This window comes from Mytilus galloprovincialis, chromosome 3 (assembly GCF_965363235.1).
Source record: "Mytilus galloprovincialis chromosome 3, xbMytGall1.hap1.1, whole genome shotgun sequence".
Classification (NCBI taxonomy): Eukaryota; Metazoa; Mollusca; class Bivalvia; order Mytilida; family Mytilidae; genus Mytilus; species Mytilus galloprovincialis.
In genome coordinates this window covers 30,400,959-30,425,650 of record NC_134840.1, presented here as the reverse complement: position 1 = coordinate 30,425,650, position 24,692 = coordinate 30,400,959, and the positions used below count along the sequence as shown (strand labels likewise).

Genomic DNA, 24,692 nt, shown 5'->3' with positions numbered 1-24,692 from the left:
ACCTGTAAGTTTCAGACTATAGATAGACTCCCAACAGACCCTATACCTATATTTAATTTCTCACTAGGAATTACAAAGACAACAGGCTGACTATAACAGGAAGAAACAACAAGCAGAACAAATAAGAATGCAACACGAAGAAGAATGTAGAAGACAAGAAGAGGAAGAAGACAAAGAAAAAAGAAGACGTGCAGCCCACAGAGTACAGGAAGAACAAAGAATGTTATTAGAAAGACAAATGGAAGAAGAGAGACAGAGGGAGGAATCAAGGTTTGTAGAGAAAAGACAACAAATTGTTCAAACATTTTTGATGTGAAAATTCTATTTTTGATGTCTTTTAAAAAGAGATGTAAAAATTAAACCTGTAAATATAAAGGTTAACATCATCCTTATTGCAGATGAATTTTGAATAATAAGTGTTCTTCAAATATTTTCAGAGAATTTATTTGCCCTGGAAATGTAGATGATGTTGAAAATCATCTCTTGCATGTACAATTCTCATCAGAGTCTAATGAACTTTGTTTGAATGGTTTTACATTAGTCATTTTGGGGCCCAAAAAAAAAAACAAAGCTCTGTGTTGAAAGCAGTTCTTTGACCTATAATTATTTAATTTTTATGCCCCACCTCCGATAGTAGAGGGGCATTATGTTTTCTGGTCTGTGGGTCCGTTCGTTTGTCCCGCTTCAGGTTAAAGTTTTTGGTCAAGGTAGTTTTTGATGTCCAATCAACTTGAAACTTAGTACACATGTTTCCTATGATATGATCTTTCTTATTTTAATGCCAAACTAGTTTTTACCTCAATTTCACGGTCCACTGAACGCAGAAAATGACAGTACGAGTGGGGCATCTGTGTACTTGGGACACATTCTTGTTACACATTGTAACTTGGAGGGAGAGTTGTCTCTATGGCACTCATACCACATCTTTTTATTCTGTTTGTGTAAAAGGTTTACATTTGCAGTTGCAGATGAGTTTATATATTATTGTCAATGGACATTGGCTTCATGAAGCATTCTTATTATGCCCCACCTACGATAGTAGAGGGGCATTATGTTTTCTGGTCTGTGCGTCCGTCCGTCTGTTCGTTCGTCTGTCTGACCTGCTTCAGGTTAAAGTTTTTGGTCAAGGTAGTTTTTGATGAAGTTGAAGTCCAATCAACTTGAAACTTAGTACACATGTTCCTTATGATATGATCTTTCTAATTTTAAAGCCAAATTAAACTTTTGACCCCAATTTCACGGTCCACTGAACATAGAAAATGAAAGTGCATGTTTCAGGTTCAAGTTTTTGGTCAAGGTAGTTTTTGATGAAGTTGAAGTCCAATCAACTTGAAACTTAGTACACATGTTCCTTATGATATGATCTTTCTAATTTTAAAGCCAAATTAAACTTTTGACCCCAATTTCACGGTCCACTGAACATAGAAAATGAAAGTGCATGTTTCAGGTTCAAGTTTTTGGTCAAGGTAGTTTTTGATGAAGTTGAAGTCCAATCAACTTGAAACTTAGTACACATGTTCCTTATGATATGATCTTTCTAATTTTAAAGCCAAATTAAACTTTTGACCCCAATTTCACGGTCCACTGAACATAGAAAATGAAAGTGCATGTTTCGGGTTATAGTTTTTGGTCAAGGTAGTTTTTGATGAAGTTGAAGTCCAATCAACTTGAAACTTAGTACACATGTTCCCTATGATATAATCTTTCTAATTTTAATGCCTAATTATATTTTTTATCCAATTTCGCGGTCCATTGAACATGGAAAATGATAGTGCGAGTGGGGCATCCGTGTACTTTGGACACATTCTTGTTTTCAATAATATTTGAATAATTGAACATAGTGGACTACAATAATTCAATTAAATAATTCATACTTGGTAAATAGCCCTATTTACAATAGATTTCATTGCAAGCAGCACCCATTGAAAAATAAGTATAACACAATTTGATTTGAATATTTCTATAATGTATACCGCTTTAAATAAGATTTATCTTTCTCAGATTACAAGAAGAAAGAAGACAGCAGGAAGAAGCTCACCGAAAAGAGGAACACAGGAAAAGAGAAGAAATTAGATCATTGGAAGACCAAAAGAGAAAAGAAGAAGAACATAAACAAAAACAAGAGGCCCAACAGTACAAAGTGGAAAATAAGTATGTTCGAATCTCAACTTCATTTTGTTTTCATTTTATATCATGTTATCACAAACACAACATTTTAAATTTATGAATGTAAGGGAACTAAAATTTAAATAGACATATTTGTGATCGTAATTTCATTTTGCAGAAATTTGAAAGAATGCATTCTTTTCTATCTGCAATGGCCTGCCTCTTGTGCCTTTGTAAAGCTTTTGAATACTAATCCGCTGATTAACTGAAACAGTTTGTCTGTATAACAGATGAAAAATGACATGAAACACCTTAAACACAAATTTCATTGTTGTATTCCTGTTATATAAATGTAATGTCATAACTTCATTGAAAAATATAATGATTTGATAATTTTGCGAGAATGTGTATTTATTATATGACTTTTGTCTGTCAGTCATGTCAGTAACACATTGCATGTCATGTTTTCTTTTTCCTAAATTCATAGAAACATGAGATTGAAGTATGAATTCATTATTACTAATTTACATCATCCTAGTGCAAGTTTCAGCAATGCTTGCATGAAATTAAATGAAGAAAAAAATGTTGGCTTAAATAAATTGCTTTTGTATCTAGGTATAACTCGCTATACATCATGGACAGCTTTAATGCATGGCTTAGGTAAACACAAAAGTGTGAATTTGCATTGAAAAAAATCATGTGTTTGCACAAAAGATACTACTGAAAAGATAGAAAACAACCTATATATTTTCACTCCTTTTATTTTCTCTTCAAAGGATTATTAGCAAAAATTGAACTACCTTAAATTCTGGTGTGAAATCACACAGATTAATTGTAAGACTTTGGGTTGTCCTGAATTAATTTTGTTCAGAAAATGACCATTTCAAAGTTTCATATTTCTTGTTTGGAAAAAAATACATTTGCTATGACATGATTGATATGGTCCTTGCCTCGAGAAGACTGACAGTTAATGCAGGTTAATTCATACTCCACATGTTGTTAGGTCTAATTGATGAAAAGTTTACAGGAATTGTGTGTTTAAAATTGACATGAAGTCTTAAAAGCACTTCTAAACATCCTGTCAGTGGTTATTTATTGGACTTTATTGTCCATCACTTTTGAGGGAATCTGTCCTTTGAGCAGACAGTAGGGTATTTAAAGCTTTGAATGCTGTTTTGATTTTGTGTGCTGAAATGCAATCTGCTTCAATCATTTTGTTTTTCACATCTGCAAGGAAATTGAAACCACGCTCAAGAACACTAGACAATGTTACAAGGTATGATTTGTAGATGGAATGGCTTAACACACGAGTTGGGTTTAGATAACAGCTTTGTTTCTGCATGTGTTTCCTTCACGTTGGTTAATTGGTAACATTGTAGTATCATTTCCATTGGTCATTCATATTTCATTCTCATTGTTTGCAGATAGACTTAATTTATATCACGTGCATAACATTTTTGTCTGAGTATCTAAAAGTTAGATTTTTTCTGTCTTTCAAATGAAGCACAAGTATGTGAACTTGCTTTTGAAAAAAAGAGTGAAAATATGGTAATTTCATTAAAAAAATCTCTTTTCAGATGGACCTTAATGAACTTCTTCAAGAAGGCTAATGAAAATTAAACTTATATCTTCTCTCCTTGTACAGATAATTCTCCTATTTAATATATATTTTATGTGCAAAAGTGCATTGTGGTTATAACTTCAAAGATTGTAAATACTTGTATATAAGGAATCATTAATATATCATTGTGGCTGTCCAGTTCTTGCTTTAGACTTTCCCTTAAATAACTGGCTGTCCAGTTCTTGCTTTAGACTATCCCTTAAATAACCTATGTCAAGTTCTCTTGATCCTGGTATATTTTGATAAGTAAGGTGAGTTATCAATATAAGTCAGTTTCCATGTAAACCATTAATACTTATACATACTGTTGATTTTTTCATCACTGCCAATCATACCTTGTGTGAAGTGTGCTAATTCTCTGAAATTTACAAAGACCATCGAACCTTCTCAAAATTCAGGAAATAATAAATGATTTAATCTCATTTTGATTTTTTCGGACCATAGTATTTTAATGAGAATTGGCACCAACCTATTTGACAGGAGCCATCAGCTTGCTAGTATCTATTGTTGCATGAGGACTGTAGCATGCTGTTTATTTACAGTTATGGGCATAACCAAGGTTGGCATGACAGACCAGGGATCAGATATAATGGACATACTGCAGAATCCTTTGGCATGCAATATAGGTACTGTGTCTGAGGAGGGTTTCAATTAATTGCAAAAATACTTATGAATAGATCTATAGGTTTTGTCTACAGATACTGTATTGCTGAATCAAACAAATACTTATTTTTCCCTGAATAGTATTGAAAAGTTTCAAGGCTTTGATACATATTAATATATTTCTTAGATTTCACAAATTTTCATAGTAAACTGAATGCATCAGTGCAGCGTCTGTACATGATTAAGATGTCCTTGTGCCTGCTAGAATATATATATTAACTGTCCACTCAGTGACTAATTTGTGTGTGCGTGTGATCAACTCATAATTTATTATAACCTTGTTATAAAAACTAGATTGGTTTTAATTTTGATGAAGATATGATTACAAAGACACCATATTGTTTCTTGCATTTGTGCATTTACACGTAACTAACAGAGAATGTTTATAAATGAAATAACATCTGAGTAAGGTAATTACTTAGAATATTAACTTCCCTCTAGATTAAATGTTTGACTTGTTATGTCAGAATGCAGCAAGTTGTAATAATACTACTTAATACAACTCATTCTTTATTAACATTTTCATGTTGTACGACTAAAAGATATAAGTTTGCTGTGTTTCTATTGATGTTGTTATCTTGATTATATGTGTATTTAAGTTTTCTCTTTTTGGTTGTTTTCACTCTTATACTAATTATTTTTCAGTTCTTACTATTTAGTTCTTGCCTCCTTCACTGAGTGATTTGACTTGCTTCTTTATGCTATGTAAACCACCCTGGATGCCTGCCCACTTAATACAGCTGTTGCTTTGCTTAAGCTTCAATTCAGAATACAAATTTCTGCATTATATTTAGCAGTTTCACTCAGAAAAGATTGATAAAGAGGATCTTTATGTTATAAATTTAGTGGAATTTTTGGATATTTATTGTACTTTTAAAAATTAGTATAGTAGATGCATTTGTTTCCAAAATGTTCATTGAAAATAATTATGCCAAATATATTGAGATTATAAAAATAAGATAGCTATACATGCTATATAACAAACCATGAAGTTTCAGTTGATAAGAAATTATCTGTTCATGTAAAATCATATTATTTAGTTTTTATTCAGCAAGTCAATAAACCACAATCACAAACTTTTTTTTTTGAGACACCTAAGTAGAAGTGGAATAAGATAAGCCTATCTGTGGTACAAGTTTTGAAATATTACCACTTTTGAAAGTATTAAGCACATGGTTATATATAATTGGATGATAAATTTTCTGATGAATTAAGCATTTAATTTTAACATTTTGTGGTGTTTGAGAATTTAACACAATTTTGCATGCTATGTTTTTGGTAATGGATAACCAAGACCGTATTTGGATGGTCCATGATTGTTGGTTGTATCTTGCAGAAAACCAGGTATCAAAACGTCAAGTCTCAACAAGGAGGACAAGAAACCTTCAAATTCTACTCAGTACCGGAGAACTGTCTCGGACACAGCCAAAAAACTTCAACAGCCTGCTATTAAAAAATCAAACGTTGTAAAAAAGTAAATACCAACATTCAGTTCATTGATTGAAACTTGCTGTAATGGTGTAATCACTTGGTGGAATACCTGAATTAGATTTCTTATATTTCAAAAAGATCCATACTGAAAAGGGTGTTCCGGATGCTCTCAAGAAAGTGGTTGCGATCAAGGAAACATAAATTTAACATACATTAACTAGGGTCATTTTTGAGTAAGAGTTGTTAAAAAAAGAAATGTGTGAATCAAAATTAAAAATTTGAAGTCATTATTTTAATCCAACAAAAATCTATGTTTTAGGCATTCATTAAAGTACTTGTATGGCACTGTATAAAAATAACTGCAACGGCAAATAAAAAAGTAGTGAGTTCAGATGATTTCAACAGTTATAATATTAAAAATAATTGGTTACCATATTTTTCTAACAATCGGTTAATGAGTAAGAAAGAAAAATTGAAGCTGGTTTGCCAAAAGGTTTTTGAACAGCATTGTAGTTTGGTTTTTTAGTTTCACTCAAGATATCAGCAGCAAGTTTCAAGTAAAAGTATATGTATCATCCAATATTAACAAAGAAGTTCCAGGGTGGTCAAATGTGTGATTTTCACTTGCTTCCTTTAACAGCTAGGAGTGCATTCTAATACATTGGTTTGATTTAACTAGATAGACTACATATATAGTTCAGTCTGATAGAATACACAACAAAATTAGTAGTAGTTAAGCCAGATATATCACAAAATTATAGTCAAAACATTTATGGCAAATGAAAGATAATGGAATGGATACCTAATAAGTTAAAGAATTTGAAAATGGAATGGTATTTTTAGTATAGGTTTTATAATCTTAACTACATTTTATACCTTTCAGTTATTATTTTGGGAAGTTTTACTATTTTTTGCTTGTTGTAATTTTTAATTATCCAAATTTTTATTCTTTTTCACTCCCTAATATTATTTCCTCTTTTAGTTTCTTCAGTTCTTTTAACACTGTTGTCTTTGGTTTACATATTTTATGTTCTTTAATAGTACACATTTTGTTGTAAAAATAGCTATTTGACATATTTCATTTGCAGTGGACCACTTAGCCCTTCTTCATCGAGTCCTTCTACACCATTGATATCACCAAGTCCAAGCCCAAGGTCATCAGTTAGTTCTGCAGGACCAAGTCCAGCCTCTTCAATAACTTCTTTGAATAAGGACCCTAAGAGTGCTGGTGGTTCTATACCAAGAAGGCCTAGAACAATTGATAAAAATCCTGCTCCATCCACACGGCCATCACATGGAAATGTGTCTCGACCGTCTACAACGTCAACATTGCAATCTAGTCGTACAACATCCCGGACAACAGGAGTGACAAATAGTGCTGTGAAAAAGAATCATGTGACACCTGTTAGTAATATTACTTTCAGTACCAATATTTACAATCTGTTGAAAATAAAAAAAAGTATGTTTAGAATGCATGACAGAAAAATATTTGACTAACAGTTAGTTTCTCCTGTGTTTGTATAGGCATGTCCCTTGAAATTTGCCTCAAGGCATATTTTACTTTCTGTTTTGGTATCTTCTTACTTTTGTGTAAAATCAAAATTGATTATAAAGTACAAACATGTGGTGCAAATGTTTTACTGCATACAAATTTCTTTGAAATGATAATTGGGAATCCTTCTATAAGAGTTGTCTTTGGTTCTGATAAGTTGATTTAAAGCTGATGAATTAAGAGTGTAAATTGGCATTTCATTCATAGAAGCAGGTTTTGAACTTTTTAATTATTTATTATTGTTTATTAGTAGCTGTGTAATCTAGTATACTGATATTGTTATTATTATAGTCACTGATTTGTCCTTTAGGGAGTTTGGTGTTTATTGCACATCTTTCATAGACTCAGTTTAATTTATTTATAATTTTTGTGGACCTACTGCAAGTAAGAACTTAATGTTTTGTGGTTATGTCTATTGATTTATTATGTTTGTCTAACATCTTTTAAATTTGATTGATTGATTTGTGTTAAACACCACTTTCAGCACTTGTGTGCTATTTCTTCATGGTCAGTTTGTTCTGTTGGAGATGGCCGGAGTGCCAGGAGAACGGTAGAACTTTGTTAGGCAAACTTAAAATTCTAGTCAACAAGATTTGAGTCGAGCATACCTGCCATGTGCAGGATTCAAACTCAAAACCTCAGTTGAACTACATTTGAACTTTTGTGGATAGATGTTTCATTTGCAATCAATCCATATCTCCTAATTTTTATAGACAATACAAGTAGAAAGGGTTTTGATGATCGATCAATATGGAACCTAAAAATTCATCATATATTACTATTGCAGGAAGAAGAGTTCCGACAGAAACACCAACAAATGAAAACACAAACACAAGTGGAATCCCAGAAAGCCAAAAGTCAATTAGAATCGTCAACATCTAGACCGGTAAGGTATAATTGTTTTAGGAAAGTTGGCACTGAAAATATTTGAAAGATAAATATTTAGGACACATCAGTATAGCAGTATAGTATGAAAATCAAAACATACTGTATACATCAATTGTCAAAACAGAACTTATACAAAGGTCTAAAGATCAAATTAAAAGTCAGTTAAAAAAAGAAATATAAAACTGTTGACTCTAACACATTAATATTTCAGCTATGAAAGAGTTGTTTTGCAGAACTAATTTTTGTAAAGTATAAGATGAAAAAATAAAACATTCATTTTATTCTTTGGTTTTCAATAATATTAATGCTACCAATTACATCTTTAAAGTGCTGTTAAGATGTGTGTTCATATGTATGATATTTAGAGTGAGGGACCCATATTTGCTGCATAATTCATTCATTTCCACTTACATCCGACCTACATTCGAAAATTTGGAACTTTTTATGTAGGTTTCAGAAATTTAACTATATGAAAAAAATGTTTGATAAAGGAATTATCTTCAAAACATTGGTTAATTGTTCCAAAAACGAACACAAACACCAGAGGAAATCAAGTTGTTCGTGTACCATGGGGGACTCATTTTCGCCGCAATGTATGATATGACCAACCTCATTACCCTGCTATATTATAAAAACAAATGTTTGCAATTACATGAATAAGCTTGAGAGATCATTCCTGTACGATTTTTTCTCACAAATATTTTACTTTAAGACTGCGCATGATTGCCATATAAATCTTGCATAATTGCCAAAATCGTTGAAAAACAACTGCGTATTTCTTTATATGTGCAAATAGCCTTGAAAATGGGGTAAAGAGGAATATCAACAGCTTGAACATTACAAGCAGCCTTTACCATCTATTTAGGCAAGTATTGGGTAAAGGCACACAAATTTTACAGAAAAAAATAGCAAAACGGCGAAAATGTGTCCAAGGCGAATATGCGCCACCCACTCTACACAAGCCTTTTTTTTTAACAGAAGAAAAAAATACAAAAGAATAAAACATGTATAAATAATTGTATTTTATTCTTATTTCCAGAGAACTTCAATGTCAACTACAGTGCCAAGGTCTACAAACTCGACTCTCAGTAAAAGAGGTGGAACAGGTATATACATTGTATTAATGAGATATGTCTTTTCGGGTATGAGTGAGAATGCTGTTGTATAATACTATGTCTTTTCATTGTGATTATCTATAGAGATAAGGAATTATGGAGTTACGGGTAATAAATGAGAATGTGGTTATGATTAGATGGTAAACATGATAATATTATATCATTTTGATTATTGTCCTTGATATCAGCTTTTAATATATATTACTGCAGACAATATTGAAAAAAAGAACTTTTATTCATATCATATGATAAATAATAACATAGATATAAAAAGATGCGGTTTGAGTGATGAGACAACTCTTGATCCAAATCACAATTTTTAAAAAGTTAACAATTATAGGTCAAAGTACCACCAGCAAATGAAGCCTTGGCTCACACCAAACAGCAAGCTATAAAGGGCCCACAAAATGACTTATGTAAAACAATTCAAACAGGAAAACCAACGGTCTAATATTTATAAAAAACAAGAAATGAGAAACACATATGAACCACATCAACAAACAACAACCACTGAACAACAGGTTCCTGACTTCGGATAGGTGCAAACAAATACAGCGAGTTTTAACGTTGAATGAATGAATGTTTTACAATATTAAGACAGTTTCATTTTATTTTACCATTCAATTAACAACAGATTTGAAATAAACATGATGTTTTTATATTTTTGCTTTACAGTTTTAACAAACAGTGCAATAAAGCAAATGGAGAGTTATAAAGATTCTGACCCTAATTATACAATACGACGTCAGATGGAACATGAACATGGAGAAGCTAAACAAATTGATTGTCTGCGGCGGGTATATATTATTTCATTTCTTATATTTTGTTTCAATCAAACCCTTTTAAATACTTAAATAGTTTTGAACACTGTATAAACAAGTGTAATTTTAATGTCAAAAGGTTGCACATAATTTCCATTGAAAACTGACAGGAAATAGATTTTGTTTGTTTCTCTGAAACTGCTTCGCCAATCTAAATTAATCTTGGCAGGGAAAAAAACATGTGCCTTGTTTTCTGTATGACTATGAGTCTGCCCAAAGAATATCAAAGCTATTCAAATCAAAATTTTAATTTAAATTAAATTGTCTTCTTTGTTCAGTGGTTGGTAAATAAATAACCTTTAATGTCAATATGTATTGCTGTTAGCAACAATTATGTCTGCTCTCTTTTAAACCTTTTTCTCAATGACTTCTGACATGATCCTTTATATTTTTAGACCATAGAAAGCAGATTAAAAGTGACACTGCCTGATAACTTGCCAGAAACCTTACGTGATGGAGTACTTTTATGTCAGTTAGCCAATAGTATACGACCGAGATCTGTCACCAGTATACATGTTCCCTCACCTGCTGTGGTATGTACAGATAAACCAACAGTTAAAAAGAAATTATAATGTTTTAAATCTAGAGGACTGTACAAGAGGGAGGCAACTCGAAAAACAAAAGCCTAGCCTACAATTATAGTAGAAACAAATGAACATACACACAATTGGGTTATGAAACTAATCAAGAGAATTTATTGACATCAAATTACAAAAGCTTGCACTTGTTATTACGATATGCTGCTCTTCACAGGAAAAGGGGTATACTGGTTTATTTCTGTTAGTCAAGCTGCCAGTCTGTGTGTCTGTCTGGTAGAAACACATTTCTGTCAAAATTCTCTTAGCAGCTTTAACTCAATTACCTCCTGATATTGTATGGCACCATGTTTTATCTGTATGCCATACCATAGTACATGCTTTCAGTTCCTTTGATGTTCTATTTCCTATTGAGAGGTAGAAAAATCATGTAGATATATATAATTTTGTTCACATTTTTCTTATCAACTACGAGTCATTCCTTTTTAACATAAGAGGGGTTAATATTATGGAGCAATAACTAGCATTTCGTTTGGTTTGGTTTAAACCAAATATTTTTATATAATATCAAATTTGAAAAAATAGTGATTTTAGACAAAATGTTGTAGGACATTAATACAAACTTCTGCTTATAATGTTTTTATGTTAGAAAACAAAAATTATTGAAATTCATCACCAACATAATGAATGTTAATTTTTTTCAGCCAAAACTGACACTGGCTAAATGTCGGAAAAATGTTGAGAATTTCTTAGAAGCGTGTCGGAAACTAGGAGTACATAGGGTAAGTGAGAGGACCATCACCACACACTTATAATTATATTTCTATAAAGTCAAATTATGAAAAAACACATAGCCTATTTATTTTATACTGTATTTTAGTTATACAACACAATAATACAAAGTGCATGTTGGACTGAATATGCACTATTTTTGTATAGAACAGTGGCAGCTTGATTTTATCATAATATTTCATTAATTTATAGAATATTTGTTTGTTTTCTTATTCTTTTATGGTTTTAGTTTTTGTTGCAGAATTTATCTTATCGACAGCAGGAAAGATAGAAACAATCGTGAACATGGCTAATTGTCGCACAGTGTTAGGTTATCCAAAGCATGAATGTTTAGTATTTTATTTAATAAAATCAATTATTTACAGCATGAATCATAATCAACCTTTGAAAATCATTAAACTAACTTCTAAATCAATTTTGTTTTAATTATCTTAATTTGGGATTCTGCAACATTTGACCTATTTTAAACATCCTACAACCTTTCTCTTGTGTCATCAACATATTATGGGAATGGTCTATGATATCCTTTATAAACAGGGACAATTATAAAAAGGTGAATTATATTCGTGTAATTATTTTGGAATTTTCAAAGGTTGAAATTTATAAGCATGCAGAAATTGAAATGTCAAACCTTTCTTTAAAATGTGAAAATAGAAATAAAATTTAATCAGAATTTAATTGGGTTCAGGTTAACTACTAATTAAAAGGTTTGACTGTTTATTGCTTCAGCATGCTTGTGGTAACAAGGGAACATTTATATAGCTTAAATAATCCTAGCTAAAACATCACAAAATGTATGGGGCTGTACACTATATAGAGCACATCACATATACTAAACTGAATGATACAATATAATTCATAGTGGCTAATATAATATATTCTAAATTCTAAATTTAAATAGATCATTCTACATGAATTTGGTGAAATAATTCATTTTTATTTGTTTCAGTTTAATACTCATTCTTTTATTATTCAAGCAAATTAATAAATAAGAAATAACGTTGTGATTTTTTTTCTTTATATGTGCTATGTTTTAATGCAGATGACAATTTAAACAATTAAAAAAAAAAGGCATTTACAAAATCTTTCATTTAAAATAACTGATAAGATATGTGTTGAGTAACCTCTTCCCCACACTTGTAGAGCTTGATATGCACGGTTTACTAACACAATATCCCTCTATTGCAGGACAACCTCTGTGCATGTGAGGATATTGTGGAGAATTTACGACCAGCTCGGGTCGCCTTAACTGTGCAACAATTAGCCATGTGTCGCAGAATAACAACAACAGATTATTATGTCACTTATTTCTGTATCTTTATATTCTGTACTGCCTTTGCCCTTTTATGTCTTTATAGAATTTAAAAACTGAACAAATTGTGATGCGTATCCATTTTAATTTTGAAACATAATTCAAGAAATACGCTTTACTGTGAAACATGTTTTTTTTTATGAGGGATGAGTTTAAATTCATTTATCAGAACTAATATTTAATCTTTTGCTAATTGGAATAGGATAACTTGAAATTCTTGTAGGTATAATAATCAATGTCAAGCATTTGTGAAAAAAGATCTGCAGAGAGTATTAACATGTTTTGAAATATTTTGATCTAATTATTGGCATTGTCTGAAGCTAGACAAATTGTAATGATTTTTTGGATACATTTTGCTTTTATAACTTTTCCTATGAAAGAACAATTTTCATTTTGGTTTCATTAACCTTGTCCCCAAAAATAAGAATCAACAGCATATTGATAATTCAAAAATGCCTTTCTCTCTTAATGTCTGTTTTGGTGATGGTTCTCTTAATTATATGAGTGCAGCAGAGAAGATGTTGTAATATTCAAACATCACACTTTGAGTTTTGTGAATATGACTCATGATATAATACATAACATATTAATAGCAGAGTTTTATTGAAGAACACATATTCAACGTTTAATTCTGCAAATTAAAAAAAGTCAAAATCAAATAGGCCAGATTCAATCTACAAAATAAACCACATCCCCTATCCGCATGCCAGTTAGAAAAAAATGGGCCAGGAAGATTTTCCAAATAAGGGGTCTCACTAGCCACGTAAGTTTGAAGAAATTTTATGAAATTGCAAGTCAACAAGTATTTTAATGTTTTTTGTACTTCATTTATCCTCCCTCTAATAAGCTCCTTTCCTCTGCATTTTTTTTTAACAAAAATATGCCCTTTCTTGGTAAAATCTCCAGTAGAAGCTCCTAAATTAACTCTTAAACCTAAACTAGTACATTTGAAGGTATTCCGATTAATATAACTCCAGGACTAATTAGTATTTGAACCAATCTTGGATATATGGTAGCATAAATGGTTGGGTAGATTTCTTTTGATTTTAAGGTCAATATGTCCAAGGAAATGATGTCAGTAACTAGAAATGGAGTGAAATTTTTGAACCATAGGGACATTACCATACAGTGGCAGAAGATATCTATCTTATATAACATTGAATTAAAAACAATTAACATACAAACAATGACATTACAGGAATGGATAATACCTTTATTATATGGTATTAGTTTTCTGTTTTGCTTTTTCCAATCATATTGTGTTGTAAAATGACGCCCTTTATGGGTTCTTGATTAGATTAATAAAATTCTTATCTTATCTTATTTACCCTCTTTTGAGGAGAAAAACATTTTTATTAAACCAATAAGCTATTGCTTGCAAGAAAAAAAGTTTGTAGAGGGCTTTTGCAAGCTTGCTCACTTAAGGTTCATTAATTATTATTGCAATTTGTTGTATTGCAGTTTTGAATATAGCTTTAAATACTAATACATTTGGATTTTTAGAGATGCTGTTGTGCAAAATTTATTTTAAATGGATACAAATGGTGTATTAATATATTAGTAATCAATCTGAACAAAATTGACTGGTTATAAATGATCATTTATTATATCAATGTTTATAGTGAATGATGGACTTGTAATTCCAAGAACATTGAATGAATATTGAATATTCCCCAAAGATTATATGTTATTATTGGCTAGATAAAGAACTGTGTGGACAATATACAGAATCTACTGTGATGAAAGCTTGTTAGCAATATAAACTAAAGATAATAAACATTAGATGGCTTCAGTTGTTTACAGGCTGATACCTTTTCTTTATTTATTTATTGACATTATTATGCAAGGCAATTTTATATTTGTTATAATTTAGTATAGGAGTTTAGATCTGTTTTATACATCATTCTGCTGATATTACATCTATATATGTTTCATCCTATAAAGCATAGATTAAATTTTGAGGTTGTTACTGACAACTGTTAAAACATATGTTAAATTTAAACGTAACATTTTTTTATTTATCAATATAGAGTACATGTATTGGGAGATGTTTTCGTACATTAAATGATTTTTTTGTGTTTGAATATAGTTTGAGATGCATTCTAGTCCAATCTTTAAAAAGTTTTTTGATAGTTTTATATAATTTGTTTTTGTTAGTACAATGTATCCATCAGATATTTGTTAGATCCTCACAGTTTAAAGAGGGCTCTATGAAGGAACCGGATTAAAATATAAATGTTTTTTTCCTAGAACATGTGATCTAAGACTACTATGTGTAAGTGTCAGCCATGATGCTTATTTCATATATACACCAGTTCTCCATTTACTCCTTGTAAAGATCAGTCATATTAATGAGAGGTTAGATTTCCCACTTCACAAAAGAATTATTTTCAACACTGATATTAATGTCTGGTTTATTTAATTTATTAAAGCTACTATTAAACACTGAATGAGGTAGATTCCCTGAAAAGAAGAGTTGGAAACCTTTTTAGTTTTCAGGAGATAACTAGGAAGAAAGTTACAGTAGATAATTCATTTTCATTTCCTTCTTTTCAAGTATATGTAGGGCTAGTATAAATCTGAGCTAACTCTTTAAGGCTTTTTGGCTTTGAGAATTGGAAAGTAGACACTTTGCTTCTCAGGATTAAAAAAAATCCAGTGCATTCGGCTAATGAACTTGTAGTATTTTATTTAGGTAGGAATGGAATGCATCTTAACGCTGTTGCTTGTAAAGTGCTCCATGAAGAAGTGTTGTAGAATTGACAATTGTACCACCTCATTAATGATGCTTTAATGTAAAAGTCTTTCATTTGATATTTTTTATTATTTAATTTTCCTGTGATAATTGTGTTCATGAGATATTTAGTAGGGGTTATTTCCCATAGATTGGTATATTTATTGTATATTATAAGCTGAGTGTAATAACTGTGATATATTGCTGATATATGTTGTTATCTTGTTGATGTTGTTAAAAATTAAAAAAAATTTGTTCATTAAAGTTAATTTATATCTCATATAAAAATAGTAGCAAAAATATAAATATATATTTTGGAAGAGCTCTCATTGAGTGAGCAGTCTCAATAACAAATAATTTAGCAGCTCTGACTCAACTGGTATCAACATTTTTACTATAACAAAAAGGTTCAGTAGAATTTAGAAAGAATTTTATTGCAAAGGCCCTTTCATGTAATAACAGATCATTGACTGTTTCTGTTTAAGTAATTAACAACTTTATGATGCATTTGTATGATCACCTGTCTAATATTGACTATATTTTGACCTATAGCTATGTTCTGATTCTTATTGTGTAATTTGGTTGCCCTCTCTTTGACATACCTCACATCTTTTTTACATTCATAGGGTAGATTTATATGTAATGGAATCAAATTATGGCATTAAGCAAGTAGCAAGCCATTGTGCTGAACCCACCCAGTTTATTTTACCCTTATTTTATTAGTGAAGACTTTGTGGCACACACTAGAGTTTCATTTCTTGTAACCTATTATCATCAGTAAACTTTCAATTTAAATAAATTGCCAAGCACTGTGTTTAAATTCCTTTTACTGTAATTTTGTGGTATTTCATTTCTGCATATAACTTTGGTAATCTGTATATATATGGGGGAAGGGGGGTGGGGTGGATTTCAGAAAAATTGTGTTTCATGGAAAACAGAGGACTTAAGGCATGAAAGCTTCTTTATGTGCCAATGAAGAGGTCATATTTAAATATAGAAGACAAACAAACAACAAATTTACTAGACAAAGATTAAATGAAGGTTGAGGAGAAAAGGGTGAGTTACTGCTTTTGGTACTTAGACAATAGATATATTGTTGTATATTTGTTTTAGTGAAGAAAAAAAAAATAACCAATATTTCTGACAGTTGAGGGGATCTCTTGACTAGAGAGTTGAATAATGCTCTGAATGTTGATAATGAGGTGTTATATGTGTATTTCAGGAACAAATATGTGGTGCTCAAGATATCTTAGAAGAAAAGGGTGTAACAAGGCTTGCTGTGACTACATCTGCTCTAATTGCTGTCTCATCAACTAATCCAAGATCTTCAGCTGTATGAAACTACTAAAACATGATGTTACCAAAGACTTGAAAGCTGATAGCGTGTAACTACAGATCCTGTTGTTTGACAAAGGACAATTGTCTGGATCATGCCACTTACAGACCAACTAATGCTTCTTTAACTTCAGTAACTATAACAGGGTGATACCTATGGTCCTAGACTATAAATGAAGGGTTCAGAAAATACATCTGTTGTAGAATATGTAAATGATTGTTCTCCTTGTAACTGAATTATTAGTATCATTGTAACTAGAAAAACTGTTAACTACTTGTCATTAAAAAGGAGTAATGTTATAATGAATAAAAAATTAAAATTAAAATTAAAATATAAAAAGAAAAGGAAACAATGTAATAATGTATCATCATATCTTCTATAGAAACTGTGATCATTAGTAATCATCAGTAACGAGGCTTGAAAATGAGGGACAAAATGCAATTATTCATAAAATGATTAGTTTTCATTGTTCTTAAAACATAAGTGATATCTTTGAAATATGAAATATGTGTTTTCAAATTGAGACCATGAAAATATTGTATGTTTGGTAATATTTTTGAAATTTTTGAAAAATGGTCTATTTTGTATTATTTTTAAGATGCTAGAACAATTAGTATGTCCATTATGCAAAATTATGTATGCTTTGGATTGTCATAATTTCTATCAAGTTCCTGAAAATTTTCAAGCCTTGTATTAATTCAGCTGTTAATAATAAATCATTGTTAAACCATATCACTTGTATATCTTGTACAATATATATAATATCAAATATACTAGAATAGGCTAAGGCTAATTAAGGAAATAGTGCAAGGATTTATAAAGCACTTTTGTCATGAAATGAATTATATCCTAGTAAGTGAGAATATTCACTTGATTATATTCTTATTGGTCTGCTATAAGCTTAACTGCTAATCAGAATTTATATTCTCATCATTCTCTATGTTAACTGAACAGGAATTGTTATAATCATATGTCGCATTTAATATGTGTTAAACTGTTCATGACAAAAATATCATTTGTTGCTAAGCTATATGAAAGTTTTTTTCTTCAAATCTTCAGTAAGTACTTTTGATATCATGTTATGTAAATAAATTGGCTTAAGATGGGAGCCTTCTTTGATGAGAAAAATTATTCCCTAAAACTTTTTCATGTCTGTGTATTGCTGTCTCATTAACAATTCCTTTTTTTGCATATATAATTAAGAGAACTAGTAAATATATATACAATCATTCACCAGTCATTATATAAATAAATTTAGTGGATAGAATGAACAGTATCATCATCATTGATGCAAATTATACATGTAATTTATTTTGATTGATTTATACCGTGATTTAATGCTCAGATGTCTTTATCATGTTGGTTAAAGTTTCTTTCTTTCCAGATAATATAGATGGCGATGTATTATCAACTACGGTTTTGTTTGGAATCAGATGTAGACAATTTTCTATTTGTTTTCCTTTATTAAAAGTCTAAAATGACTGGTCATTTATATTACAGACATTTTAAAAATAAACCTGTATTTAGCTTTACCTGCTTGCAACAAAACTGCTTGGATATTAATTTTTTTTTTCTTCTTTTTCTTCATTTGATGAATTAAATTAAATTCAAACAATCTTTGAAAATCTGTAAATATAGAATCTGTACTTTGGCAACTTCCCTAAATGATTTAATGGTGTCAATTTGTCAAATAGCATGAAGTTAAATTGTTATGTTACTTAAAACGCCAAGTCTGAAGAAGTTATTTTGTATTGTTTGCATAATGATGTAATTTAAAAGTGTTTAAACTAAACTGCAATTGACAGGCCTGATTACTCAACAGAGTTCAAGTTGAATGTTACTTGCAGTAGCACACCACAAAATCTACTCATGAATGTTATTCCAATGCAGTAGTTAAAAAACTGAGGGTTTTTTTTTTGTGTTAAGTTGTCTTTCAACAAGTATAATTAGGTAAAGGAATTATGTTATTATATGTTAACGCCTTAATTTGAATGATAAACTACATTTCCACTCAAATATTTCTTTGCCACAGGGGTATGATTATTTTTCTCTCTCCATATATTTAGTTAACCTCTTGTGGTTGCCCTGTACACATATACAAGTCTAAACTATTTAAAGACAGAACTCCTTGTCATTTCTGTTAAAGGTACGAGACAAAGAATGACAAGCCTCATCAGAAACCTTTTCTTACTATCTTTCCTGCATTAGATTCTCAATCCCTGTTTTAACACAGGGATCATAAATGATAACTTAATAACTTACATAAATTACTTGAAAAATCAAGGCAAATACCACAATCTCAGCAATTCTAGAATTGTATATATGAATCTTTTCCTACACCAGACGGTCCTGGTTAAATAATCAAAACTTGAACAGAATAATTTCGGAACAAAATTTTCGTGGTAAGAAAAGGTTAATGCAGATACATTTAAGATAGAGGTGGAATGAAATTGATAAGTTGCCCAAAATAAGAGATGAATTAAATGATTGTTAATTACCTACTGGGAAAAAAAAATATGTTTTTTTTTTGGGATGCTATTTTTTTGCAAGAAATCATATTTGCAGTGGATTTGATCCAATGCAATTATTCATTCTCACCTTCCACCCATCAATCCTGTTCATGATGGTACTTCTTTTAAGTGGCATAGACATCAATATATGTTTTTCAAAAGGATACTTTTTTCAAATGCTTATAGATTTTGATAATGTGTACCTTAAATTACATTGTCAGATTACATCCCTCCTTTTCCATCATATTGAGTACAATTCATATAATATGTAGAAAAACTACAATATATTATTATGCACTTATTAGAGAGTATTTGGATTTGATTTTTTTATTTTATCACATAATTGTTTCACCTGTTACAATAGTCACAGAATGCAAGACATAGGACTGCTTATCCAATGCTGACTAACTATTTGTATTCAGCTTTATATGTAAGAGGGTAGTAGAGTTGAATTATTAACAACTTATACAGATGCCTTATTGTTTGTAATACTCTTGTCTTGTACCTCATTTTACAATTCAGTGAGTGCTTAAACTACTTTTCTATCACTTGATTTTTATACGACCGCAAAATTTGAAAAATTTTTCGTCGTATATTGATTGCTATCACGTTGGCGTCGTCGTCGTCGTCGTCGTCCGAATACTTTTAGTTTTCGCACTCTAACTTTAGTAAAAGTGAATAGAAATCTATGAAATTTTAACACAAGGTTTATGACCACAAAAGGAAGGTTGGGATTGATTTTGGGAGTTTTGGTCCCAACATTTTAGGAATTAGGGGCCAAAAAGGGCCCAAATAAGCATTTTCTTGGTTTTCGCACTATAACTTTAGTTGAAGTTAATAGAAATCTATGAAATTTTGACACAGGGTTTATGACCACAAAAGAAAGGTTGGGATTGATTTTGGGAGTTTTGGTTCCAACAGTTTAGGAATTAGGGGCCAAAAAAGGGCCCAAATAAGCATTATTCTTGGTTTTTGCACAATAACTTGGAGATTTTACCAAAAAAGGGCATATTTTTGTAAAAAAAAAATGCAGAGGAAAGGAGCTTATTAGAGGGAGGATAAATGAAGTACAAAAAACATTAAAATACTTGTTGACTTGCAAGCCTGAAAATCAGTATTTCATAAAATTTCTTCAAACTTACATGGCTAGTGCCCTTATTTGGAAAATCTTCCTGGCCCATTTTTTTCTAACTGGCATGCAGATAGGGGATGTGGTTTATTTTGTAGGTTGGTATTGATTTTGGGAGTTTTGGTCCCAACAGTTTAGGAATAAAGGGCCCAAAGAGTCCAAAATTAAACTTTGTTTGATTTCATCAAAAATTGAATAATTGGGGTTCTTTGATATGCCGAATCTAATTGTGTATGTAGATTCTTAATTTTTGGTCCCGTTTTCAAATTGGTCTACATTAAGGTCCAAAGGGTCCAAAATTAAACTTAGTTTGATTTTAACAAAAATTGAATCCTTGGGGTTCTTTGATATGCTGAATCTAAAAATGTACTTAGATTTTTTATTATTGGCCCAGTTTTCAAGTTGGTTTAAATCGGGGTCCAAAATTAAACTTTGTTTGATTTCATAAAAAATTGAATAATTGGGGTTCTTTGATATGCCAAATCTAACTGTGTATGTAGATTCTTAATTTTTGGTCCCGTTTTAAAATTGGTCTACATTAAAGTCCAAAGGGTCCAAAATTAAACTAATTTTGATTTTAACAAAAATTGAATTCTTGGGCCTCTTTGATATGCTGAATCTAAACGTGTACTTAGATTTTTGATTATGGGCCCAGTTTTCAAGTTGGTCCAAATCAGGATCCAAATTAGTTATATTAAGTATTGTGCAATAGCAAGAAATTTTCAATTGCACAGTATTCAGCAATAGCAAGAAATCTTCAATTGCACAGTATTGTGCAATAGCAAGAAATCTTCAATTGCACAGTATTGTGCAATAGCAAATATTTTCAATTGCACAGTATTGCACAATAGCAAGAAATATCTAATTGCACAATATTGTTCAATAGCAAGAAATTCCGATTGGATTTCAATTGGAGTTATCTTTCTTTGTCCAGAATAGTAGTTGAATCAACTTAAATCATTGTTTTATACAATATACAATGTATATTCACTTTTACTACCAACTGATAGATTAAAACAATCTTTACCATTCAGGAATAACAAGCACTTTTTTTACATTTTAATATTTTATGATGTATTTAAATGAGTAGTTATTGTTGCAAACTACATTAGAAATATGAATTGAGATCAGTTTTGAAATAAGGGAAAGGGGGATGTGAAAAAAAAATTGGGGGGTCAATTTTTTTCATTTCAGATTTCATAAATAAAAAGAAAATTTCTTCAAACATTTTTTTGAGAGGATTAATATTCAACAGCATAGTGAATTGTTCAAAGGCAAACATTTTTTTTTTAAGTTCATTAGACCACATTCATTCTGTGTCAGAAACCTATGCTGTGTCAACTATTTAATCACAATCTAAATTTAAAGCTGAATCCAGCTTGAATGTTGTGTCCATACTTGCCCCAACCGTTCAGGGTTCAACCTCTGCAGTCGTTTAAAGCTGCGCCCTGCGGAGCATCTGGTTATCATTTGTTTTAAGTAAAAGGACACATTTATTTGGTATATAAAATCAATGCAAGGTCTGCATGTCCATCATATAGAGTTCAACCGACCTCTACTTCAATGATCATGGTTCCCTGATCAATGTTTATTGTTTGTGATCAGGTCTGTTAACAGATACTATTAGGAAATAAGTTAGATAAATTCCACATATTTAATGATTACAGGGTTTACTTGTGTCTTTGACGGGGTTCATTTGACATCGACCTTATTTTTATTGATCCAGTTTTCACGCTGAGTGGCAGCCCAGGCAGCCCAGGCAGCCCAGGCTTGTAAAATTGCTCTCGGGCCTGTAAAAATCATATACAGGCCAACAGAATCTAACTAAAAAATTGAGCTCCGGGCCTGTAGATTTAACAGTTCATCGTGAAGACTGTTGATCATTAATAATGTGCAAATGATTAAAAATCTCTAGTACGACCTCTATCTAAAGATTTCCTACATCAATTCAATAATAATTAGAAGGCAGGCGGGGCATTTTAGTGTCTGCAGACTTTTGTTTTTGTTGGGAGGGTTGATATAAATGTATTGTTATTTTTTCCCTATTTTACTAGCAATGTCTCCTGCTGTGCACTTTTATTTTTATTATTTCTTTTAATATATTATGTCTGCTTCTTTGTTGATCTTCCTTAATTAACTGTGATATATAATTCAGACAAAACCATTCAGTGTCATAAAGCTTTTTATTCATGTAGACTCGTATGTATTAAGACATATAAAAGTGTACATATATGTATAAATTATTTGTTTTTAAGTATGCTTTATTTAGAAAAAATATAAAACATATAAATGCCTTTTGCACATAAAAACTTGTGTCATTTCTGAACTTTCCATGCTGATATTCATTTTAATCCATGCAGGGATTAATTTAGAGAACCCATGATTGCCTATACCTTTTATCAAGTAGAATTTTGATCTAGGATTTTTTTGAAAGAAGTCGACCCAGTTGGTTCTAAAGGATGTTAAAGGGTCTAAATGAAATGTTCACACATTGTGTAAATACTATTGTTCTAAAGCTGTATTCAGTATGTAAAATTGTTTTGAGGAGAAGATGAAGACACTGCCTTAGCCACAGCTTTGACAAAAGTAATCCTTTTAAGTTAAGTCGGGAAGTGCACAGAAGAAATACATTTCAAAATTTGAATTGATAAAGCCCCATGAGTTGAAAAGAATGTATAGGTCACATTAGCAATTGGTAGACTAAAACTGAATCAAAATCTGGCAACCCAGATGATATGTTACTTCTACAAAAAAAGTGTAAAATCACAAAAATACCATACTCTGAGGAAAATTAAAAACGAAAAGTTCCTAAGCAAATGGCAAAAACAAAAGCTCAAACTCATATAACGAATGAATAACAACTGTCATATTCCTGACTTGGCACAGGCATTTTCTCATAAAGAAAAATATATTGTAAATACTATTTTTAATTTAAGATAGTGTTTTGGGGTCAGATTATGAACCGGACTATCATAAAACTAGTGAACAGTAAAATAGATCTCACTTTACACCAATAACCTGCTGCATTGGACAAAAACTTACTTAGAAACAATGAAAAACATGTCTAGATAGAATGGCCTTGTACAGGCACAAAATGTGGAATGCGTTTTACCATTAAAATAATCACTATAATAAATGCTGTCCAGCTACCAACAGGATCCTCACAAAGATAGCACATAAATTCGAAGGCAAACCACATTTACTTTAAGTACAAAACTGCACTACAAACACTTATACTTCGGGGGAAAAATACCAAATTCCTAACATCTTATGATTTATTTCAAATATCTATTAATCTCTACTTGCATGTTATGGATAACGACACAGACAATTAGGTCATGTACAGCCCTGCTTGTAATTTAGGTATTTTTTTAGTGAACTATCTGTTTTCACTTATTTTCCACTACTTCGTGGTTTTGTTTTTATCCATACAATTTTACAATAACTGTAGTCCATGTGTGAAGCCTTAAACTCTTTTACAAAGTGTTGGTGAATTAATTCACAGCAATTAGGGGATGATGAACGTTCTCTCCGATTTTGAGTGGGAAGTATTAAATAAATGTCTTTCAATGTTTTATGTGTTCTTCGAATCTTTTTTGCTCTCATGCATACCATCTTGCAGGCACTCCAGTCCACTAGTTCAAATATTAATGAATTGTGCTAGAATTTTGTTTCCTTGTATCATTTGAACCAAACGTTACACCGTCACAAGACGACTTGCAAATGCCCCTTGGAAAGAACATGACCACTTTCGTTTTGTGTATCAGTAGTGCGAAGATCAATGTCACTGTCCTTTCATAAAGACGATTTTTTTCTTGGAAAAGATTCGTTTCCTGGCAGTATCATGCGAGTCACTAAGCAGCTCTTTACTATTTGTTGGTGTGTATTATGTTTTGGTCACTTTATCAGCAGCAATTAATAGGAATGCTCATTTTTTTGGTTCTGATACTTCATTTGATAAAAACATTATACAAACCACAACAAAGAAAACTAGACTCCACCAAACTTTCAGGGAGATCTCAGATGCTCCATAAGGTTAATCATATCCTGCTTCACATGTGGCACTCGTCAAGTTGCTCATGTAAGTCAGATGATAAGTCTCATTCGGTAGGTTATAAACGGAGAAAAGGAGGACGGGATTGGAAC

General features: G+C 31.1%; 1 protein-coding gene across 10 annotated transcripts in view; it reads left to right on the top strand.

The window, feature by feature from the left end:
• The window catches only part of LOC143067675 (DISP complex protein LRCH3-like), a 45,938-nt gene extending 27,419 nt beyond the window's left edge, over positions 1-18,519 (top strand). For 2 of the 10 annotated variants that reach the window (XM_076241124.1, XM_076241114.1), the window contains 12 exons: positions 68-270; positions 2,002-2,151; positions 3,341-3,382; positions 4,270-4,353; positions 5,727-5,864; positions 6,910-7,225; positions 8,161-8,259; positions 9,301-9,367; positions 10,052-10,173; positions 10,593-10,730; positions 11,438-11,515; positions 12,714-15,835. In XM_076241124.1, coding sequence (XP_076097239.1) covers positions 68-270; positions 2,002-2,151; positions 3,341-3,382; positions 4,270-4,353; positions 5,727-5,864; positions 6,910-7,225; positions 8,161-8,259; positions 9,301-9,367; positions 10,052-10,173; positions 10,593-10,730; positions 11,438-11,515; positions 12,714-12,890 — 1,614 coding nt within the window. In that variant the 3' untranslated portion in view covers positions 12,891-15,835. Of the gene's footprint in view, positions 1-67; positions 271-2,001; positions 2,152-3,340; positions 3,383-4,269; positions 4,354-5,726; positions 5,865-6,909; positions 7,226-8,160; positions 8,260-9,300; positions 9,368-10,051; positions 10,174-10,592; positions 10,731-11,437; positions 11,516-12,713; positions 15,836-16,793 lie in introns of those variants that run through there. The other 8 variants (XM_076241116.1, XM_076241115.1, XM_076241117.1 and 5 more) reach the window with 8 other exon arrangements.
• Positions 18,520-24,692: the final 6,173 nt, after the last annotated feature.